Raw genomic sequence first — 22268 nt, forward strand, 5'->3', positions numbered from 1 at the left:
TGTGACTTTGACCAGATTGCATTTTAGTTATTTGTTTTAGGCGGCTTTCGTTCAACGCCGGTCAGGAGGAGGAACACCATCCGCCGTTGTGCCGCCTAGAGGTCGGAGGGAAACTTTGAAATTATACTCACAAGTGAACAACATTATTTTATATATAATATTTATTTTATTATTTTTGAAAATATTCTTTATGCTGAACAACTCCAGCCTGCATTATACATGTTTTAGCTAATTGTGTTATGATGCTAGGTTTGACGAACACGGAGGTAACTTTACTAAACGATGTATTAATGCTACCAAAAATGCTAACACTCATACAGGGAAAGTAGAATCAACAGCAGAAGTAGAAGAAGACCATAAACTCCGACCGTAACAAGATGTCAGGATCATTAGGCGGGAAATCGCTAGCTCTGACTCATGGCGCAAAGATGAAGGCAAGGAAACAGGTAATAAATCCTCAACACAATCTAGAACACACACTTAATCTATGATTGACCTATTCATACCAGACTGCTGTCAAGGTGTAATCCAAAGCACCTCGACATTTTCTATTGTTTGGCTCTACTGCAGCCACAGACACATTTTTACAGTCTATATGACCCCAGCCAGGGCCGGCCCTAGACTTTTGGGGGCCCTAAGCAGGATTTGGTTTGGGGGACCACATTGTAGCATGTTGCCACCGCACTTGGCACTAAACCAACTTGTGTATTGTAAATATTAGTTTAAGCACTCATAATTTACAAATACGCATTTAAAGACTTATGTGAGACCTATTAGCAGCAACACTATCTTTAAATAGACTGGCTCTGTTATGAGCTCTATTATGGGACATTTCAAGCGCTCTTGGGGGCCCTCTGGTTGCCACAGGGCCCTAAGCAGCCACTTAGGTTGCTTATGGGTCGGGCCGGCTCTGACCCCAGCACAAAACAACACCTATTAGTTTGAAATCCTGTCTCTCAAGTGTTTAGGATGCTATCTTCCATACTAGGTGGTGGCTTTAAAAAAAAATAAAAAATTCTTTAATCTTATACAGCCCCCATTTTTCTAGGTGAGCAAGGAGTGTTTTATGGCCAAACGGTGAAATATTCTACCGTGGTGAAGTTAGTTTGATGTTGGATATTCAACAGTTATTCGGATATTCATTTTGGGTTCATCAGCAGTTCCTGCTGTGCTTTCGCTCAGTCTTGGCAGAAACATATAGGACACCCATTTTCTCCTAACTGTTTGCTCCTGACTGCTTGGTTTTTACCTAGGGACTGTCAATAAATTACGTTCTGAACTTCATTTATTTCCGATAGCTTGTATATCAGATGTTCTAAACACCTCAGACAAATGCAGAACTGTTCTTCAATGTGGTACAAATGAGACACACTAGACTTTAAATTAATATTTTGCTTTACATTATCCTTTTTTATGAATTTTTTTAAGAACCACATTCATTTCCTACGGAAAACGGCTTTTTGCTCAATAGCTTCCATGTTATTGGACCCAAACACCACAGACAAATGCAGAACTGTTCTTCAATGTGGTACAAATGAGACACACTCTATAAATTTATATTTTGCATCTCCTTTTTTTATGAATTTTTTTAAAGGGGTGATAGAATGATTATATAGGGTATTCTACACTGTTCCTTAAGGTCTACTAATAGGGTATGTAACATTGGTTGGGCTGAAAATTGCCTGAATGCTATTTATTAGGCCCTTAACTACCCTGTGAATATGGCTCTATTTGGAAAAAGAGCTTTTCTTCCAAATATGGTATGCTCATGAATATTCAGATGTTAGATTAAACAGTTTTCAAGATTACCAAATCCGGATTACCAGTGCTCTAAATGGGACAACATATCACAATGTGGGCTACCAGCTATGTAAAGAACAGGTAGGAGAGCCAACATGGGGTCACTGTAAGTGTTTCTTATTTTGAGACAAAACACAAAAATAACAACCATCCACTTCCATTCATAATTTATTTTATGACCCCTCATCTGAGTTACAACAAATAAAAACAAATATACATTAACAAATATATTGTGGATATTTTGAAAATGTCTTAAAAACAAAACAAAAGGCTAAATGTCCAACAGTTTACAAAATAAAGAATGTTCAGGGTTCTTCTTCATCTGAGGAGGAGAGACCAGCATTTCCAAGCCCTGCTCTTAGGAGGCAGATCTGAAGTCTGGCTTTGGTTTGCTGCAGTTTGGTTTAGACATGGGGACAAGATCATTTCTATTTTTATTTTTACTTTACTATACTGAATAGCTTAATTGGAAGCCTATGTCTACTTCATCTACTTTATCACTGTTACAACGGTTACACAAGTCAAGTGCAAAATATAAATAAAAGTATATACACTACATGATACAAATGTATTATTTGACCAATTTTAAAGTTTTAATACATTTTCTAACTGGAATCCACCTTGAAATCCTACCCCCTGTTGGGATCAGGATAATCCTGTTTTTTTGGATCAAAGAGATCCAAATCCTACTGTCAAGTTTTGAACAACACAAACTGAAGGTTTGATCCAGATTAAAACTAGGGTTGGATTCCGTAATCTAATCGGATTTCAGAATCCTTCTTTCCCTTTTGAACAACCCATTTTCAAGATTTGATCCAATCCGATCAGATTACCTTTGAACAACTGGCCCCAGAAGACTACCTGATCTCAGGTCAGTTGTGTAGCCTATGTAAATGTTGGGGCGTGACAAAGAGAGAGACTAGAGCCAAATGAGGAGGAGCCGCCGAGTTGACGTCAACTAGGCGTCTCGTTGAGATTCGCCCGTTTTCAGAGGCAGTTTCAAATTGTGAGATTTGCAGAGGAAAGAGGGGTCAATGGGATTTAGAGGTTCTATGTATGTCCTGGTTACCCACTAAACTGTCATAATTCAACTATGACAAGGTAAAATCGGTTTTGCATTCTATCACCCCTTTAAGAACCCCATTTATTTCCTATGGAAAACACCTTTTTGCTATATAGCTTCCATGTTATTGGACCCAAACACCCCTGACCAATGCAGAGCTATTCTGCTATGTGGTACTAATGAGACACACCTCACTATTAATTAATATTCTGCTTGGAGTGTCGCGTAACTGCAGTTAAAAAAACCACATTCCCGTATTTTTGGTTTTGGCGCACAATAAGGTGGGCCAAAATCTATTGTGAATTTAAATTGATATATGGGCCGGATCATAATCTGCAAGGGGCTGGATTTGACCCGCGGGCCTTGAGTTTGACACGTGTCGTAAAGGAAGCGAAATATGAAGCTATCCCAGCCCAGTCTCACGGCAGTTCGTGAAATGGTCACGTTATTGAATCTATTGATTCATGAACAGGACATGATTATGTCATTTTGGTGTGGTGATTACGAATTTTAATTTAATGTATTTTAATGGGAAGCATATTTCGTGATCACAGAACATAGTTGAGCATTCGGCAGCTAAAAAGCAAGATATTGCTCTCACGAGTAGGCCTGTAGCGATAGTCAATACATGGACTAAGCGCACGACATATGGAAATGAGCTCGGTAGCTTTTGGTGACGCAATATATTGCAATCGATAATTTGTATAATTGAAAATATATAGATTTATTCATTTTGACATACAAATGAATGTTACCGCCATTTTAGTCGATCACTTCTGTCATCTCGTCTGCTATCTGTGTCGGAGGAAGAGGCCAGCCTCAGGCATATCATTAAACCAAAACTACATGATTTATTGATTATTCCTAAAACAAAAAGTAAACTGATAATTGATCTTTACCAAATAATTCAAGTTTGTAGCTGATTTGACAATAACCAGTGTATATTCAGCCCAGTCTTACGGCAGTTCGTGAAATGGTCACATTATTGAATCTATTGATCTGTGAACAGGACACGATTATGTCGTTTTTTGTGGTGAGCAGAAATTTTAATTTAATGTATTTAAATGGGAAGCATATTTCGTGATCCTTTCCCAGTTCTTCTTTTCCTAACCTCAACTGTCCCGTTGTTGTGGCCGGCGTGTGGCGTTTCATGTCCCTGTTGTTGCGTGCCACAGAGACCGCGTGTGGCGGTCCGTCCTGTTGTTGTCGCCGGCGTGTGGCGTTTAATTTCCCTGTTGTGGCGTTTATTTTCCCCCGTTGTTGCGTCCCCCAGAGCAGCCCAGTGTCATGGCAGTTCGTGAAATGGTAACGTTCGAAAAATCGTGACCTGTACACGAAATAAACGAGAAAATCGTGACCTGTACACGAATCAGTAAATCAAAATAACGTGACCATTTCACAAACTGGCGTTAGACCGGGTTGATATATTCTAAAGCATTTCTTCTTCATAAAACTCTGCGTTTGAAAGGCTCTGTGACACTAAATAAACCTGTTTTGTCTTAAAGTCTAAAGCTACACGAGACTCATAGTAAACCTGCAAAATGTCCCTGAAAGAAATGCTCCCGTGTTGTTAATGTAATCATTTTTTCTTTGGATGACCAACATGTACCTCCAGACAAAAAACTATATTTAGTATATTATATTTAACATATAAAATAATTCGAGCCAACTTATATTTTGGGGGATTGGCATGCAAATGAGTGTTTGTCCCCTGATTTATACATCAAACTATATTACACATGACTGTAGTGCAAATCAACAGTTAAACAACAATAGACCAACAAACATGACATCATTTTTATGCATTTATTTTAAAGATTATTTGTGTAGCTACTGTTTGTGTGTATGCAGTAGTTATTATATAGTTGTGAGGACTAGTTTCAGTTTTCTCACATCGCCACAGGACTTTTTTTGGGGGGTGTGTGCAGACCTCCCCCATCTTCTCTCCTACCAGATGAACCTCCAGTGGCATGAGGGAACCCATGATGACCTTCGTCTGGCAGGAGTTGGAGGGGGCTGCCGATGGTCAGGGCAGTTGGACTCCACCTGTGCCTGTCCCCAGGTGCAGGTTTGTCTTCGGGGTTTGCCCCCCTAGCCACTGTAACCTCCCGAGTTAACCCACGTGGCTGTGTGGGGTTGCCTTCTTCCGCCATTCATAGCTATTGTGGTGGTTCTCACACCACCATATTCCACCTGAGCTGCCGTCGGGGGCTTCACTATTTACCCATAGCTGGGGCTATTTACCCATAACTGGGGATATTTACCCATAGCTGGAGCTATTTACCCATAACTGGGGATATTTACCCATAGCTGGGGCAATTTACCCATAGCTGGGGCTATTTACCCATATAGCTGGGGCTATTTACCCATAACTGGGACAGTGGTTGACGGGCATCAGGGTGTTTCCACTCACCGATGGGCCTGAATGCCACGTCTCTGGGGCCCACTGCTGCTCCGAGATCCCGTACAACTTAGCCTGGAGCCACAAGGGACCAGTTACCGTATGTGCCACGGGGAGGCGTGTACGAGATCTTGGCAGTGGAGAGGCTATGTACCGGCTGAGGAGGCTCACACACTCGGGCTCCTCTTTTCACCCCTGAAAACAAAGGGCTATCCGGTGGCAGTAGCTGAAAGCAGAGAGTGGCAAGCAGAAACAGTATGCAGCATGCAACTACAAGCACTACTACTCCAACACTACTGCACTGACGCATCACATGCCCTGCGTGCAAACGTACGCACACACACACACACACACACACACACATACAGACACACACACATACCCATACACACACACACACACACACACAGACACAGACCCCCCCATGCACACACACACACACACACATACACGTACACACAGACCCACACACACACACACAGACCCACAAACACACACAGACACACACACAGACCCCCCACACACACACACACACACACACAGACCCACACACACACAGACGCACACACAAACACACACACACACACACACACACACACACACACACACACACACACACACACACACACACACACACTATACAAGTACAAATGCATGTTCTTTTCCTCAGCCAGGGAACAGCTTTCTATACCACTTCTTCTACTTCTTCTTCTTCTGCTTTTCCATTATCTGGCTCTGAAGATCTACCAGCTGGGACCTCATGGTGCTCTCCGTCCTTTCCCACTCCTGCTCCTTTTCTTGCTGAGTCAGCTTCAGGCTTTCTGTGGCCTGAAGGAGGGATGACTTGTCCTCCTTCCACTCCTGGAGGTGACTCTCCAGCTGCTGCTCAGCCTCCTTCAGAGCAGCCAGGAGGCTCTCCAGCTGGGCTCTATGGGAAGCCTGGGATATTTCCAGTATTGTCTTTTCCTCTTCCTGTTTTAGAAGAGCTTCCTCCGTCTTGCTCAGTTTATCCTTTAGCTCGTGAGCTTGAGCCCTCTCCATCTCCAGATAGCTCTCCAACTCTAACTCCACATTGGTCTTTGGTCTTGGTCAGTCCAGCGTCTGTCTTTCCTTACGAAAGTCCATCTTCTGAGTCTCCACTTTATTTTTAAGGGCCTCTTTCTCACTCTTCATCTACTCCAATTCGACTTTCAGGTCTTCAGTAATGAAGTACTGCAGGTCGAGATCTTTTTGGGCTTTTCGCAGCCTGTTGGAGATTTTTCCCAGCTGGGATTTCAGATACTGTTTCCCTGGGTGGGGAGTGGACACGTTCAGCCAGAGCCTCATCCAGCTGGGCTCTATGGGAAGCCTGGGATCTTTCCAGTACCTCCTTTGCCTCCTCATCTAGATTTCGGAGAGTTTCCTCCATCTTGCTCAGTTTATCCTTCAGCTCTTGAGCTTGAGCCCTCTCAATTTCCAGATAGCTGTCCAACCTCACATTGGTTGTCTTACCTACCGCGAGCATCTGTCTCTCTTTACGAAAGTCCATCTTCTGAGTCTCCACTTTATTTTTAAGGGCCTCTTTCTCACTCTTCATCTGCTCCAATTCAACTTTCCGGTCTTCAGTAATGAAGTACTGCAGGTCGAGATCTTTTTGGGCATTTCGCAGCCTGTTGCTGATTTTTCCCATCTGGGATTTCACATAATCTGTTTCCCTGGGTGGGGAGTGGACACGTTCAGCCAGCTGAACTTTCAAGTCACACATCTCCCTCTGCATCAGCTTTTTGTCATGGCTCAAAGCGCTGCCCTCTCTCTGTTGTTGGAGCTGATCGAGGAGATTGGCCAGCAAGTCCTCTCGGATTATCAGGTGAACTCGTCCCTCAGATTCACATTGGGTGAGCCTCGCCTCGCTGTCCTTCAGCTCACACCGTACTTGTTCTTCAAGTGAACTGAGACAGAAATTAATTTGCGGTTCAATTTCTCTGGAGTTGAATTCCATGTTTTCCAACTTTGTATTCTGCTGGACCAGTGTCTTTTTCTCTTGTTGCAATGTGCACCTTTGGATTGTCACAGTCAAATGACTCTCTGATACAAACTGCAGCTGTCTGGGTGAATTTGTGTCAGAACTGGGTCCCAGCATCCAATACAACATGTATTCTTATGTTTTCAATCCAAATGGTTATCGATTCTATTCCATTCTATCTTTGATTCTATTGTTGCAATGGGATACCAGTTTGTTTATGTTTGAACATACAGTATGAATGTAATGATTTCTGATGATTCCTTAAATATGGCAAAGAAAGAACACTTTTACGAAATATGGAAAGGAAAAAGATGGATGTCTTTGCACAAGAGCAGTACACACAAGTATGCGCCATTTGGGATGCCATTAACCATGTGCGCTCAGCAACTACCTGTTATTTAAGATGTGCATTTACAACTTAGCCTGGAGCCACAAGGGACCAGTTACCGTATGTGCCACGGGGAGGCGTGTACGAGATCTTGGCAGTGGAGAGGCTATGTACCGGCTGAGGAGGCTCACACACTCGGCTCCTCTTTTCACCCCTGAAAACAAAGGGCTATCCGGTGGCAGTAGCAGAAAGCAGAGAGTGGCAAGCAGAAACATGCAACTACAAGCACTACTACTCCAACACTACTGCATTGACGCATCACATGCCCTGCGTGCAAACGCACGCACACACACACACACACACACACACACACATACCCATACACATACACACACACACAGACCCCCCCATGCACACACACTTCTTATGGCTTTCTCAGATTTAAATTGTCGCCTTTTTTTACATTTTTGTCACATTTTCCGACATTTTTTTAATGCTTTGAGCCGCATGCGCAAAAGAACAATAACAATGACATCAGACGCAGCACGCTGTTGCACTAGGTTAGGGAGGTTATGGAGGAAGTAAACATTTTCGCTTTTATTTCAAAATGTAGAAAGAGAGACAAATTGGCTATTTTGGCCTTTTGCGGGGTTATGGTTGCAAATTCACTACAGAGGTCTGTGTGACCGGACGACCGATTTGCACGTCAGGACCGATACGGGCCTCCACCACTCTGGCTTCGCCCTCGCACACGCTCACACTCCACCTTCCCGGCGGTGCGGGCGAGACGAAGGTGGTGCGCCCGACCCCGAGGGACCGGGATCCCACCTTAGCCAGCCCGCACCAGCCCTCACTTTCATTGCGCCACGGTGCAACCCTCTGACTTGCAAGCCCATTAAACTCCTTGGTCCGTGTTTATAGACGGGTCGTGGGGGTTGCCGACATCACCTTTTTACGTGAGCCGATCCCCGCCCTGGCGACACGGTTGGGGTGCACTGAAGACAGTCCGCCCAGGTTAACAGCCGCACCTGGAGCAGGGGGCCCCGCCCCTCCCCGTGGAGAGAGAGGGCGCAGCGAGGGTTATTGAGTTAAAAGTCGCATCAAATCCGCCTTGGTTGTTCACACTGCGGCCGCATTGAAAAAAATCTGATCTGGGTCGGATTCAGGACCACATATGGAAGTGGCCGGAATCTGATTTGAAAAAATCAGATCTGGGCTAGATTTGAGTGTTCACACTACTTCTGAAGAAGTCTGATCTGGTCACTTGACCCCCAAAAAAATGATGAGGGCCACTTTTGCCTGCAGTCTGAACGTAGCCTAGGTGGGCCAAAATCTATTGTGAACCTAAATTGATATGCGGGCCGGATCACAATCTGCAAGGGGCGGGATTTGGCCCACGGGCCTTGAGTTTGACACGTGTGATCTACATGGAAATGGGATAAACTGGGATTTCTGTGGCTTGCACAGTAGTAACGTTACTGAAGGCTAGCTTTAGCTTGCACTTGGAGCAGCAAGTTCATCTGCCTGTTGCCCCTCTCTGTCCGTCTCGTTCTATCCAACTCTTGTGAGGCTAGTTCTTCGTCTGTATACTTGGGTTCGAATAAATAAGGACGACCATCAAACTCAAAAGGCTCTTCAGTGTGTTGTATATCTGCTATATTCTCCATAGTTCCGTTACTCCAAGCTTCTTCCCTTGTGAACAACTCCGCTCTTCACTCTTCACATACTACGCTCCCATCTGCACACTACTGTTTACCTTTTCCTGCTACAACTGAATTCCCAGGAGACAGCGCGAAGCTACAGCTAGGCTTCAGTAACGCTATTACTGCTATTGAGCAAAAAGCCATTTTCCATAGGAACTGGATGGGATTCTTAAAAATTTTTTAATAAAATAGTAGGTGCAAAATATTAATTCATAGTGAGGTGTGTCTCATTTGTACCACATAGCGGAACAGAACTTGGGGTTCTTAAAAAAATTCATTAAAAAAAAGGAGATGCAAAAAATTAATTTATAGTGTAGTGTGTCTCATTTGTACCACACTGAAGAACAGTTCTGCATTTGTCTGGGGTGTTTGGGTTCCATAACTTGGACACTATTGAGCAAAACGCCATTTTCCATAGGAAATGAATGTGATTTAAAAAAATGTTTTTAATAAAATAGTAGGTGCAAAATATTAATTTATAGTGAGGTGTGTCTCATTTGTACCATATAGCAGAACAGTTCTGCATTGGTCTGGGGTGTTTAGAACATCTGATATACAAGCTATCGGAAATAAATGAAGTTCAGAACGTAATTTATTGACGGTCCCTAGGTAAAAACCAAGCAGTTAGGAGCAAACAGTTAGGAGCAAATGGGTGTCCTATTGTTTTCTGCCAAGACAGAAGCACAGCAGGAACTGATGACGAACCTGAAATGAATATCCGAATATCCAACATCAAACTAACTTCACTATGGTAAAGGTTCTTGACTTGTTAAGTCAGTCACCTGACCTCAGTCCAACTGATTATGATGAAGAAGACCACACACACAAAGTCAAAAAGCCTACACAACAAGAATAATGGATTGCTTCATAGGCCAGGCGGATCATTAATTGATATGAGTAGTCTAATTAAGTTTTTGTTTAAATTCCACCTTGGTCCCCTCCTTTGCTGGAGAACAAAAGCCATCACACAAAAGTGCATCACTGTCCTAATATTGCCGGACTGTACTGTGCATTTGCAGGTGTTTTGGACTTTGAGATTATTAAGGGGATTACTCAACCAGGTGAACATGTAAAATGTGAGTTTAACTAATTGTTAATTCCTAACTCATAATTTGACCAAACAAATTCCATAAAATTTCATAAAATTAAAACACCTCATTTAGTGTAAACATTGCAGCGTCACTGACTACTTTAAAGAACTGAAACTTTGACGTCCTGTTTAGCACCTACATTAATAAGTCTGGTATTATTATGTGTTGAACAGTGTGCGTATATGTAGAGCTTTGTTGTGTGAATACTGACAACCAGGGTTTTAACTGCAGACTGCTGACTAGGTCAAACACAGGTACAACCTGTGTCCATCTGCCTGCATCAAAGAGTGTTTGTGTGTGTAAGCAGTACACGTTTAAATATTGAGAGGCAAATAGTTGATGGTAAGTCTGCATTTTATATTGTATTGGACTGCTTTATATTCAGAAGTGTTTCTAAGATTTTTCCATAATTCGTAAAATGACGGCTAAAAAGTTTTAACCACATATTTAAATATGAATAATTGAGAATGAACTACAACTAGAAACTGTGGTTCAGACAATTTAATTTAGTTCCATGCCTGCCTGTGTATGGATTACTGAAAATTTGAAAAACCAGATGATATGATGTGTCACTTTATGTTCACCCTTTGTTGTGTGCAGATTAGTTATTTGGTGGGTGGACAGATATCATACCTTTTTAAAATACTATCTTAACATCTTTTTAGATCAATGCATTGAAGTTTATGTTTTTTCTTTTAGGGTGGTTTTGTCAGAGTGAGGAGAAGTGATTTAGAGAAGTTAACCACAGAAGTCATGCAGCTGAGGGAGTTCCTGCCCAGAGTTCTGAATGGGGACCTGATAGAAATGCTGCATAAAGCTCGAGCAGCTCAGACAAGTACGCTTACATACAATTTTACCTTGAAAAGACTTGGCCCATATGAGAGTTGCTGCTGATTTATTTCATGAACAGTGGAACTGGATTTTTGTTACCTAGGATTCATCAGTTCACTCCGTCTCACCTTACTCCTGTGTGTTTCGAATGTGGTGAGGTTACCAGCTCCAGAACTGAAGAAGACGCTTGGATGAGAGACAAAAGGTCTTCGGGAATACCTTTAAGCAAGTCCAGTTGCCCTTGATTTTAACCCTTCCTTGGATAACTATGACCTGGATGACTGAAAACCTTCACAGATATCTACCAGCTCTGTGGGCACTAGCCAGTAAGAAAGCTAGATGTGCAGTTCCAAATCCTAGGGCACATTTCCATCTGTACTTTCCATTTTACTTTAAGATGCACAAAAGATGTATGTTGTGTAATGACAACATTGTTTCCGCACTACCATGTAGAACATTACATGTCTATACTTAAACAGTTAGCTATAGCTTTAGTTATTACTGCATTGTAAATGCAAAAAAACATACTTCTAAAAATCAGAATTAAAAGGTAAAGTCGTAGGACAAGGAGGGCTTTTGAAAAAAGAGCTGATAGAAGTTTTCTGCTAAAACTATAGGCTGTAGCTTTTCAATGCTAGTAGATTCTGTGATTGAAGTTGCAATTCTTTTTTTTGTGCAAGTTTTGTTCTGTTTATAATGAATATAAAGTCAAGTTAATTTTATTTATATAGCCCAATATCACAAATTTGCCTCAAGGGGCTTAACAATCTGTATATCTTACGACACCCTCTGTCCTTTGACCCTCGCACTGGATAAGGAAAAACTCCCCCCAAGTGTAAAAAAAAACTTCAGGAACCACCATGGAACCTGGAAAGAGACCAGGCTACACAAACACAAAAAGCAAAACTGAAGGACATCATTCACACAGATAGAGAAAAGCAACAAACTAACACAAGAGGGAAAGAGAGAGAGAGAGAGACAAGAGGAGATGCTAAATCTCCTGCAGGACGGAGATCCAGATCCAACATCTGGAATGAGCAGCGACAGCCAGCAGAGAGAGTCGGGGTCCCACGAGGACCACGGATTGTCCAGCACAGAGAAGTCTGAGTTTAGACAGAAAGAGAGAGGCACACAGCCCCTCCTGTGGGGCACAAACAGACAGAGAGTTATTGAGCAGCAGTGGCTTTCAGAAAGTTAATATTATTCTCTACCTGGCTTAAATTATACATATCGACCCGCCAGCTGGATAATCAAAGAATAAGCAATTTAAAAAATGATGTTTAACTCATGTGGTATTTCTAAATACTAGTTGGTTGTTGCTATTGTTTTTACGAAAAGTGTGTGTCTGTGTGTGTGTGTGTGTGTGTGTGTGTGTGTGTGTGTGTGTGTGTGTGTGTGTGTGTGTGTGTGTGTATAGTGAAGGAGCACCTTGCGCAGGAACAGAAGCAGCTGCGACAGGAGTGTCTACACCTTCAGTCCCGATTGGATGCGGTGCAGACTGAATGTCAGAAAGAGAGGGAGGTGAGAGAGTGCAGGCAACATGTTGTCTGTATACTGTATGACTGTAAAATGGACTCATTACTTGACACAACAATGAGATCAATGATCTGGCTTTAAAGGGGTTGAAAAAAACATTGAAAAATGTTCCGACATAGAAAATAGTTCCTTGGCGGAGGAAACTACACTCTATGGCTTTACCTCGGCCATTATTTTGTTATATCGGGAAACCTTGCTGTGCGTTTCCACTTGTGTGTGTGTGTGTGTGTGTGTGTGTGTGTGTGTGTGTGTGTGTGTGTGTGTGTAGGAGAAGCTGCTGTTACGTGAACAGCTGTGGCAGAGCGGAGCAGAGCTGCAGCAGCAGGCAGACTTCTGCTCTGGTCTGGGATCTGCAACCTGCAGTCTGCTGTGGAGTTGCTCTTCCAGTGAGGACACGGTCACACGCTGGCTTGCTGATGTGAGTTGTCTCCACTGTCTGTGTGTGTGTGTGTGTGTGTGTGTGTGTGTGTTATACTCTTCCCAATGACAACCAGACTAAACTCTAAGCTCTCAGGGTTTCACATTAAACAGTGAGATAATTTGATATCCGTGTGTGTGTGTGTGTGTGTGTGTGTGTGTGTGTGTGTGTGCTTTTATGGTGTAGGGGAAGCTGCAATCCTTCCTGGCTGTAGCTGCCCAGACTCTGGAGAGTTTCGTCAGGTCTCTGGACGAGGAGGCAAAAACTCAAACTGAGGACCACAACTCCCAGGAGCACCAGTTTGTGCTTGCTCTGGCTGGAACCATTACAAGTGAGTTCCCGCTTCTGTTCCATCTTTGTTGGGAGTCGCACATGCGCAGTACCTAGGTCAGCACTACAAGCCAGTCAGGAGCAGAGGGCTCTTTCACTTTGTAAACCTATAAATGCACAAAAAAGATATATAACACAATAAAGGAAAGGGGAAAAGCATAATATGAGCACTTTAAATAAAGTAGGTCAGTTAAAATGTACTCTGAGTAAACGTTACTGCCTTACATTTTTAAAAGTGGGGGGGCAGGTACACTAGGTACACTTGGTACTATGCCAAGGTACAATAATGCTAACTATAACCCTTAAGGATGTGATCCCTAATTTGACTGCATTTGTACTGTTCACTAAATACTAGGGGGGAGCAGTACAGTATGCAAAGTTTATCTTAACCCCAAGCCAAGGTGACCAAAAACCTGTAAATGTCCAGTAGTATGCATAAAAATAATTCAATTCAATTTTATTTATAGTATCAAATCATAACAAAAGTTATCTCGAGACACTTTACAGATAGAGTAGGTCTAGACCACACTCTGTAATTTCCAAAACCCCAACAATTACAGTAATTCCCTCAAGAGCAAGCATTAAAAAAAATAAAAAATAAAAAAATAAAGACCAGCCAAAACAAAATCGATGCATACATACATGCATAAATATAAGTGTAATCAAAATTGGGTCCAGCTATTGCAAAAAGCAGTTTCTCCAGGTGGATCACCGAAACAAGTTCATGTAGCCAGTTTCTGAAACAAAGTGGATTTGATGTTATCCAGTCCTTAAGAATTTGTTTTTTTTTTGCCAGAACCATGCCCATCATTATCTCCTTTCTTCTGTTCCATTCTCATAAGTGAATGTGACTTTTGTTTTTACTGTATAACGGATGCCACTTGAAATGTAGCAAAGTACGATACTTTCGATAAAAAGTACTGACGTTAATATGAAAATATTGATTTTTAACAATACTCAAAAAAGTAACAGTACACGAAAAAAAGACTTTGTTACAGCAACAAGAGTACATGTAATCTGTTACTTCCACCCGTGCCACTGAGCCTTGCCTGGATCCACTGAGTCACAGCAGCTGGGGGGGGTCGGGGGAGGGGGGGATCTCATTTCTGGCCCTCAGTTTATATGTATGCAGGTAATTAGTCACTGTACCAGCCTCTCAGCAACTAAGGTGGATGTACTGTCAGAATGTAATATCAGGCTGATGGAGAAGAACAGAAAACTGCAGTCATGACATTGTGACCATGTCAAACAAAATGTGTCAATAAGCTAAATACAGTACAGTGATTCCTCTATGTTGATTTGACCGTGGCGGCCCCCCACAGCAACATTTCTGCCCCCCACGGTATCAGAAATAGGGCTGCATTCTTAGAGTGCATGTCGGAGAACATTTGTGCAAATCCTCCTGCAGGACCTGAATGCAACATATACTAAAAATGTGTCATTTGCTTACTGCTACTACAGACCAGGAATCCCCACAATCACCTGCTTTGTCTTTATTTCTCATCAATCAGACATAGCAGCCGTAACACGTGGCCGGGACTTCCTGTCAAGCTCTGTCCTACTGGACACTCTGATGAAGCTTTTGGAGCTGATGAAGCCCGGTGTCTTCCCAAAACTGAAAGTGTACGTGGAGCTGTGGTAGAATACATAAAACAACCACATTGGTAGTTTAATTGTTGGTAACTTTTTTCAGCGTATAATGCCTTGTTTGCCTTAATAAACAACTTTTTCATTAGTATAAACATGAACGAGAAAATTAGACTTAACCAATATGGAACATAAAGTTGCATGTGATCTCATCCATAAATCATCATAAATTTGACAGGGCTAGATCCAATGTACTTTGCTTGTTTCTGAATAAGTCATTTGCAAAATCCTATCGTTTTCATATAACATTGTTGCTTAGCCAGGGTTAGTTAGTACCCTAAAAATGAAATGTGTAGATTTTGCAAACATAAACAGACCCATGAATAGACATTTTTTACTTGAAAGAACTGAAGTTTTACATTTCTCGAAACACACTGTGTGATCACGGATTATGGCTCTGCCCCAGTGTTTGGGCATTATTATGAAACTATATGGATTGATAGCTTGTGAATGAATTATAACCATAACAACAACAACAAAAAAATCATGTCCAATAGATACTACAGAAAGGATCAGGAGAAAAATAGTGTGACTTCATAAAGATTCAGATTTTTGCAAGTCTGTCTTAATGCAACACTCATATGCCACATACATATGGCATATGAAAGATGAAAGAAAAACGGGTTTCTATGGGCACTCTTCCTGTCCATACTGGCCGCCAAGAGATCCCTTCATAGAGCGACAATGTACGAAATGGGGGACAAAATCCACAGTCCTCGTTCTGTATAAAAATAACTTCCAAAGTTGCTGAAGTTAATATGTGGCTTCAACAGTCAGAATAAGACAAATTAAGTGGTTGTCCAAAGTTACAGTCTTTTCAGTAAAACATCCGAAAACATAGCAATAAACCACACACAAATACCAGGACATAGAATTCCACATAATTAGTTTCACACTGCTGAATCATTCAGCTTCTGCTGAACTTCAGATTCCATATATATATTTCTTTTTTAAGATTATCTTTTGGTCATTTTTAGGCCTTTATTATGACAGGACAGCTTAGACTTGAAGGGGAACGAGAAGGGAATGACATGCAGCAAAGGGCCTCTGCGTCGAGGACTGAGCCTCTGTATGTGGACGCACGCTGTACCAGGTGTGCTAGCCAGGTGCCCCAGATTCCATTTTTACAGAGAATGGTCAGTATTAGAGGTGTAAATCCCAAATAACTTTGTAGGTTAAATTTGTTTTCGCTCAGTTCAAAGACTCACTGAATATGAAGTATACTTTTTCCCCAACCGCATCACCATTTAGCTACACTTCAGTATGTACAGCAGTAAATGAACGCATTACTTCAGTCTGCGGCTGTTTCAAGCTGTTAAATTCAGCTCAGTACAAAACTAGCCTATACCAGCACTGGTTGTAATAGCTCAGCATTTTTGTTATTTGCGACAGCGTTATCACATAGGATTGTTTCTGTGGCTTTTAATACAATTTTTAACAAGAAAATAACCTCCACTGCTGAAAGCTGCTGATTCGGCCAGTGGCAATGTTGATTCATTATAGTCGGCTCAGTTTGATTTAGCCGACTATCTTTTTAGTGATTTAGTGTTTGAGATTTATTTGTACATGTACTGAACACCTCTGGTCAGTATGTATAGGAGGAATAATCGCAATGACCAATACCTCTCTAAGTGTTCATATGACATGTGAGTGTTGACAGATTTGAAAAAATCTGAACCTGTACTTCAATGAATGGCCTGAGCTCTTTAAGTTAGAACCTTATAGCTATAATTTCCAACATCGTTCTAAGCAATATATATGATGCACATATATGAAGAAAAGAGGAGCATGATCACTAATTAATTATATAGTGTAGACCAGCCACTATTTGTGGGCACATTTACCACTTACTGGTTATTATAAGCTTAAATGAATGTAGATTCAGACAGGCATGTTAGTGTCTAGATGTGGGCAGCAGGTGGCAGTACTCAGTAGTTTTGTTTTGCTGCAGGTTGATGCTGATGGCTCTGTATAATGTCAGCATCAGTGTTAAAGGACTGAAGTGCATCAGTGAGAACCCAGGACTCCTGCCTCTCATCTGGACCCTGCTGGACGGTAAGGAGACTTTTTTTGGAAACGCACCAGTCTCATTCAGAACAACTCAACTGTGGTACAAACTGCAAGACACATTCTTATAATAAGACACATGTATGCTACTATGTAACAAAAATATGTGTGTTAACACAAAGACAGCTTCTTTCCCCAAGTAGTCACTCAGAAATAGCTCCCACCCTTACACTGAACAAAGTAAATCAACACTGTTCTGCTCATCTACCGCATGTATATTTCAATCTTACAATTACAATATTGTTATTAATATATTACCATTGCACTGAATTGCCTTGCACTATATTGATATTTAAATCTTAAATCTTTGCACTGTTCCTTCCCATTCTTCAATTGTTATTGTATATCGTTTGTAAATTATATTGCATTGTTATACTGTATACTTAACAGTATTTTTTTTATATTTCCTATTGTCCTTTCTGTTTTTATTCTTTATATGTTAAGCGAGTGTTGTACTTTGAGAGCAAAGATTAACCAGAGTCAAATTTGTTTACGTAAACCTGGCCAATAAAGCTGATTCTGTATACTTGTAAATAGATTTGGGTAGGATTACTTTGAACTGTACATTACTGAGTACAAATTACATGGCGATTTTTAAAAAAATTTTTTTTATCTAATCTGAATACTTTTGGATTACTTCAAAATCAAACAGTGAACATATTGCACTTTATACTAAAGAAATGGACGCTGCCACAAAAATTACAGAAATATTCATTTTGCTCTTTAAACAATGAAAACAAATATTAGATATGTCACCGTTAACAAAGCGGGTAACCTGAGAGAAGTAACTTACTTAAAATATATTCGGCATTTAGAATTGGTATCATGAAGATGTTTCATAACTTGCCATATTTTAAAGACGTAATCAATAATGTAATCAAGTCATTCTTGACAAAGTAATTATAAATAGAGGCGTGGGAAGTCATTTTCGGAGGGTGGGGGCACAGTCCACGTAGAGTCTAGATACTATGTTACACAGGCTCTGTATTCTACAGACCACTCACTGACCCCTCCCCTCCAGGAAGTACAGCTGAGCTGACAGTGTACAAACTATATCCCAACATAGAGCCTACTGCACAGCTCCAAAAACCAGAGAAGAAAAAAGTAGGCCTATCTAAATCTGTGTGAATGTGTTTGTTGTCGTTATGACGTGAGGCGCGTGCACACACACACACACACACTTACACACACACACACAGCCGCCCTTGCTGAGAGTCCCTGTTAATTTACCTACTCCTTACCACGTCGTCAACTACGCTCTCTTCCATCTTTTCCTCACTCGCTCCCATGGCCCTGTCATGGTCACTCTCCTCCTCCTCAGCTTCTTCCCTGTCATGATGTTGTTTCTGCTTCTCTGTATAGCCAGCCACCTCTCCTCCTTCCTCTACTTCAGGTAATGCTGATGTTGAAGCAGCTACTACAACCCCAAACATGTCAGAAATGTTGGCACATTTTGAGGCATCCGCCTGTAGATTCTTAATCTTTTTCTCCCATTATTTTTTCTTCTCTATTGCGTTCCAAGACAGCCGTGCCGCGATTGGATTTCATAAGGGTGAATTGTTAAATTGTTACAATGTAGTTTAAAATCTGCTTTAAAAATAAACATATATGTTTTGGAATATAATGTTCAGCTTCGGCAGCTTTACCTGTGTGCTAAAATATACAGTGACTGAGGAAGCCTAGTGACAAGTCCATAGCAACCAGTGTTGAATTTGTTATTTCCCAGTGTCCTTTGCTGTATGGTCTCAATGTTTTATTGTTTTATTTCATGTGAATACTAGTTTACTAGAGGAGTAACTTAGTATTTGAAGTAATGCAGTAATGCAGGAAGTGTGCATTTAGTTTCCATGCTCATTGTTCATTGTTCATTGTTTCCACAACAATGTTAGTGAGTAAATCTACTGAAATGGCCACCACACCATAACAGAGGAGTGTGATGTGTAAGATGAGAAAGCAGAGGTTAACTCACGTATGTCATGGCTATAAAAATCAAAGGGCATGTGTACATTTTTGCCAAGCGCAAACTAGCACATAAGACATCAATAAATGGCTCGGGAGGGTCATGCCTCTTTTATATATCCTTTGGGAGGGTCATAGAAAAATTATTACTGGCGAGGGGAGGATCAAGTCTATTTAGACTAAAGATCCCAATACTCCTCCGGTGGCCCATTAAATAAATAATAAACAGTCCCTTATCACCTTTGTAGAACAGAAAAAAGTGATTTATTAGAAGGGGGTACCGTCCTTTTATTCATTCATAACGCACACTAATCATCATTTCTGTGCAAGAGGTTTTAAACGAATATGGAGGTGTTTATTCCACACCAGAGGGTCAGTGGCGTGGTGTGACTTTTCCACTAGGTGGGGTCACAGCTCTATAGATAGCTCTGTGGCAGTTTTTGTATTTTTTAAGCGTTAATATTTTTGAAAGAATTCCTCATGTCACAGGAACCACTGAGAGTGAATTCTTGTGTTCAGGATGTTATTATCACGCTGTCGGTGATGTGTCGTTTTTGTTCAGGTCTGACACCCCCTGCCTAGTCGCCCTCTTTACAGGCTCTCTAGAGCTCTGTGTGCGTGGCGGTGGCGGCAGCACAGAGTTGTTGTTTTTTTAGGTTCATAAAGTATACTATATGGTCAGCCGATGGAGATGGTGTCTGAATTTGAGTAGGCCTATGTGGGTCATACTTGCTAGCCTCACTGCCTTCCTCCCTCCGCATGCCAATAAGCCAAGTACTTTAATCTCTCCCAAGCTAGTTACCCTGCAGTAGGACAGGTGTGCCAGCTATATACTGTACCACAATCGACATTGTTATTACGAATGGAAACCCCACAGACTTACGCCTCAGTAAAAAAAAGAAAATCGGTGCCTCTGATCTCGGTTTGTTTGACAGATGGAGACTGGGAGGTGTGTCTTCACTCTCTGCGTCTCCTGCAGTCGGTGTTGTTGGAGGAGGAGGTGCTGCTCCTGCTGGGCTCTGCTCTGCTGGATCCAGACCTCCATGCTCGTGTCAGCCGGCTCACCTCCAGTGTGCAACCCAGCCTGAGACTGGCTGCCCAGCAGACCATGGAGGACCTGCAGGCCCTCCAACAGGTGCCACTGTCGCAACATTTGTTCAACCCCCTGAGCCCCAAACCAAAGCTAAAAACACGCATTTTTTTTAGATTAGTGTCTACATAAGTACATTTGGAAATTAAGGTTATTATGCAACCTTTTTCTTGATATACAGAACTGCAGACGAACAACAGGTTCACACCTGCATTGATGTTGCAAACAAGAGATCCACCAAGTAAAAAAAAATAATTTGTGCATGTGATGATACATTTAACACAGGTCCAGGCACAAGCTGACAGAGTCCTCACTTGGCAGGATAGCTCACAGAGGCGAAGACAGACATTTAATGTTTCACAGTAGAAAAAGCATAGGTGTAAAGAATCAAATGAATGGTGGCTGAATTCCATCAAGCTGCTTCGGTTTCTGAGTCCTGATCCTCTCCAGACATGTTTTATGTCCATATAGATTTTCTCTGCTTTGAATAACGTTGTGTCTGATGTGGTTTTTCCTAAAAATACTTCAAATTACTTCCTAAGAATTAGTAAAGAACATATCCTCCTTTTTCTACACTGAAAAAAATCCAGGATATCTGACTATGTAAATATTGTTAATTTCAAAAGTTTAACCACTGACCACGAGCTGTATCCCACTTACCATTCTCAGTGTATGTAAGGTGGGGGCTTCAAGTTTACACATTGCTATTGTCTAAGTCGTATACAGGACCACAATTGGCCAAAACTAGTGTCGCTTTGCCAGACCTCCACAGCGCTGTGTCAACGCTGAAGTATGGTCTGGCTGCACGAATTAACATTCTGGTATAGGGGGGAAAAAACTAGGAAGGTGGAGAATGCCTGACATCAGGCTTTAAATCGCACTGACCATCAGGTAAGCCAGACTAGCTTCAAACTAGTTGTGATGTCACAACTCTTGCAGGTAATGTGATTTAATGCGAGAAACTCTTCACCTTTATCAGATACGTGTAAAAACACACTGTGCACAGAGATCATTCTGCACAGTGAAGCTCAAACGTCACAGTCAAAGAACAATAAACTACACATTTGTGAGTGGAGGGGGACTTTATTAGTTTATTGTGAACGTTGTAAACAGTGAAGTGTCGGAGCGATGAAAATAAAGAGTGTTTGTGTGTTTCCAGGGTCGGGGATGTAAGCAGAGCGGCCTCTGATGGGGATTCAGTATCTTCAGTCCAGCCTTCCTTCTGTGTTAACTTTCCTTTCACGTCACATTACATCTGTCTGTGATTGTACACTACGTTCAAACTGAGGAGAAAAGGAGAGAGAGGTAGAAATGAAAGATTTCATCAAAGTTAAACCTATTTATCAAGGTAAAAGCAACAGCCTTTTATATCTAAATTTTAATAGCTTTCTTTTTTTACTTGCACTGTTCATTGTTGAGCCTTCAGGTTTGTTCCCATGATTGTGTCTTAATGGTTGTGATTACAGGTTTGTACAAGACACATTAAAGATGATGTTTGCACACTTTCAGAGCACTGTCTCTGTTTTCATAGAAATGTCCTATGATATTCTGAGATTGATAAAATATTTGTTTGATATATATTTCATCATGTATCTGAAATCCATCACTTTATAATGTATTTGCTCTTGAAAACAGCACATCAGCTAATTCATTCTGGTTTATACATAACCTAAAATTACAAATCTTCATACATTTCTTATCAACCCTGACAGCCATATTTCTTGTAAATAACAATGCTATCCATATTTGAGCTTTATATAGTTGATTTCTCGCATAAAAACATCTCAGAAGTGAATTTAATAACGAAATAGTAGACAAACAATGTATAACTTTGCAGTGTCTGAAATATGAGACCTGCTGTCTAGTCTCCAATGTGTTTCTTGTTAGGCTGGGCTGTCCGGATTCAGGAGCAGACACAGAGAAAAAGGTTGGAACAGGTATGGAGGTTTATTGAACACAATGAGTAATGAAGGTGCTTGAAATCCTCTGGGGCTGAGAGCAG

The 22268-nt window shown here is 41.4% G+C and overlaps 1 protein-coding gene across 2 annotated transcripts; it reads left to right on the plus strand.

Annotated features, from left to right (window-relative positions):
* Positions 1-11: 11 nt before the first annotated feature.
* On the plus strand, positions 12-21774 carry LOC120554576 (heat shock transcription factor 2 binding protein). Of its 2 annotated transcripts, none has more exons than XM_039793537.1 (10): positions 12-101; positions 321-446; positions 11088-11223; positions 12637-12740; positions 13024-13173; positions 13360-13504; positions 15015-15126; positions 17102-17205; positions 20112-20311; positions 21426-21774. In XM_039793537.1, the coding sequence occupies exons 2-10, from the start codon at positions 378-380 to the stop codon at positions 21453-21455; spliced, it is 1050 nt and encodes a 349-aa protein (XP_039649471.1). In that variant the 5' UTR covers positions 12-101; positions 321-377; the 3' UTR covers positions 21456-21774. The 2 variants fall into 2 exon arrangements, with proteins under 2 accessions (XP_039649471.1, XP_039649472.1); XM_039793538.1 differs by having other exon boundaries at positions 50-133.
* Positions 21775-22268: the final 494 nt, after the last annotated feature.

The sequence above is a fragment of the Perca fluviatilis genome, chromosome 24 (genome assembly GCF_010015445.1).
Source record: "Perca fluviatilis chromosome 24, GENO_Pfluv_1.0, whole genome shotgun sequence".
Taxonomy (NCBI): Eukaryota; Metazoa; Chordata; class Actinopteri; order Perciformes; family Percidae; genus Perca; species Perca fluviatilis.

Bases quoted from the DNA above. Each gene is read 5' to 3' on its own strand.
- LOC120554576 (XM_039793537.1), top strand. From the start codon at position 378: ATGTCAGGATCATTAGGCGGGAAATCGCTAGCTCTGACTCATGGCGCA. The intron at 447-11,087 runs GTAATAAATCCT...TTTTTCTTTTAG, and splicing joins AGATGAAGGCAAGGAAACAG to GGTGGTTTTGTCAGAGTGAG. The intron at 13,505-15,014 runs GTGAGTTCCCGC...CTCATCAATCAG, and splicing joins TCTGGCTGGAACCATTACAA to ACATAGCAGCCGTAACACGT.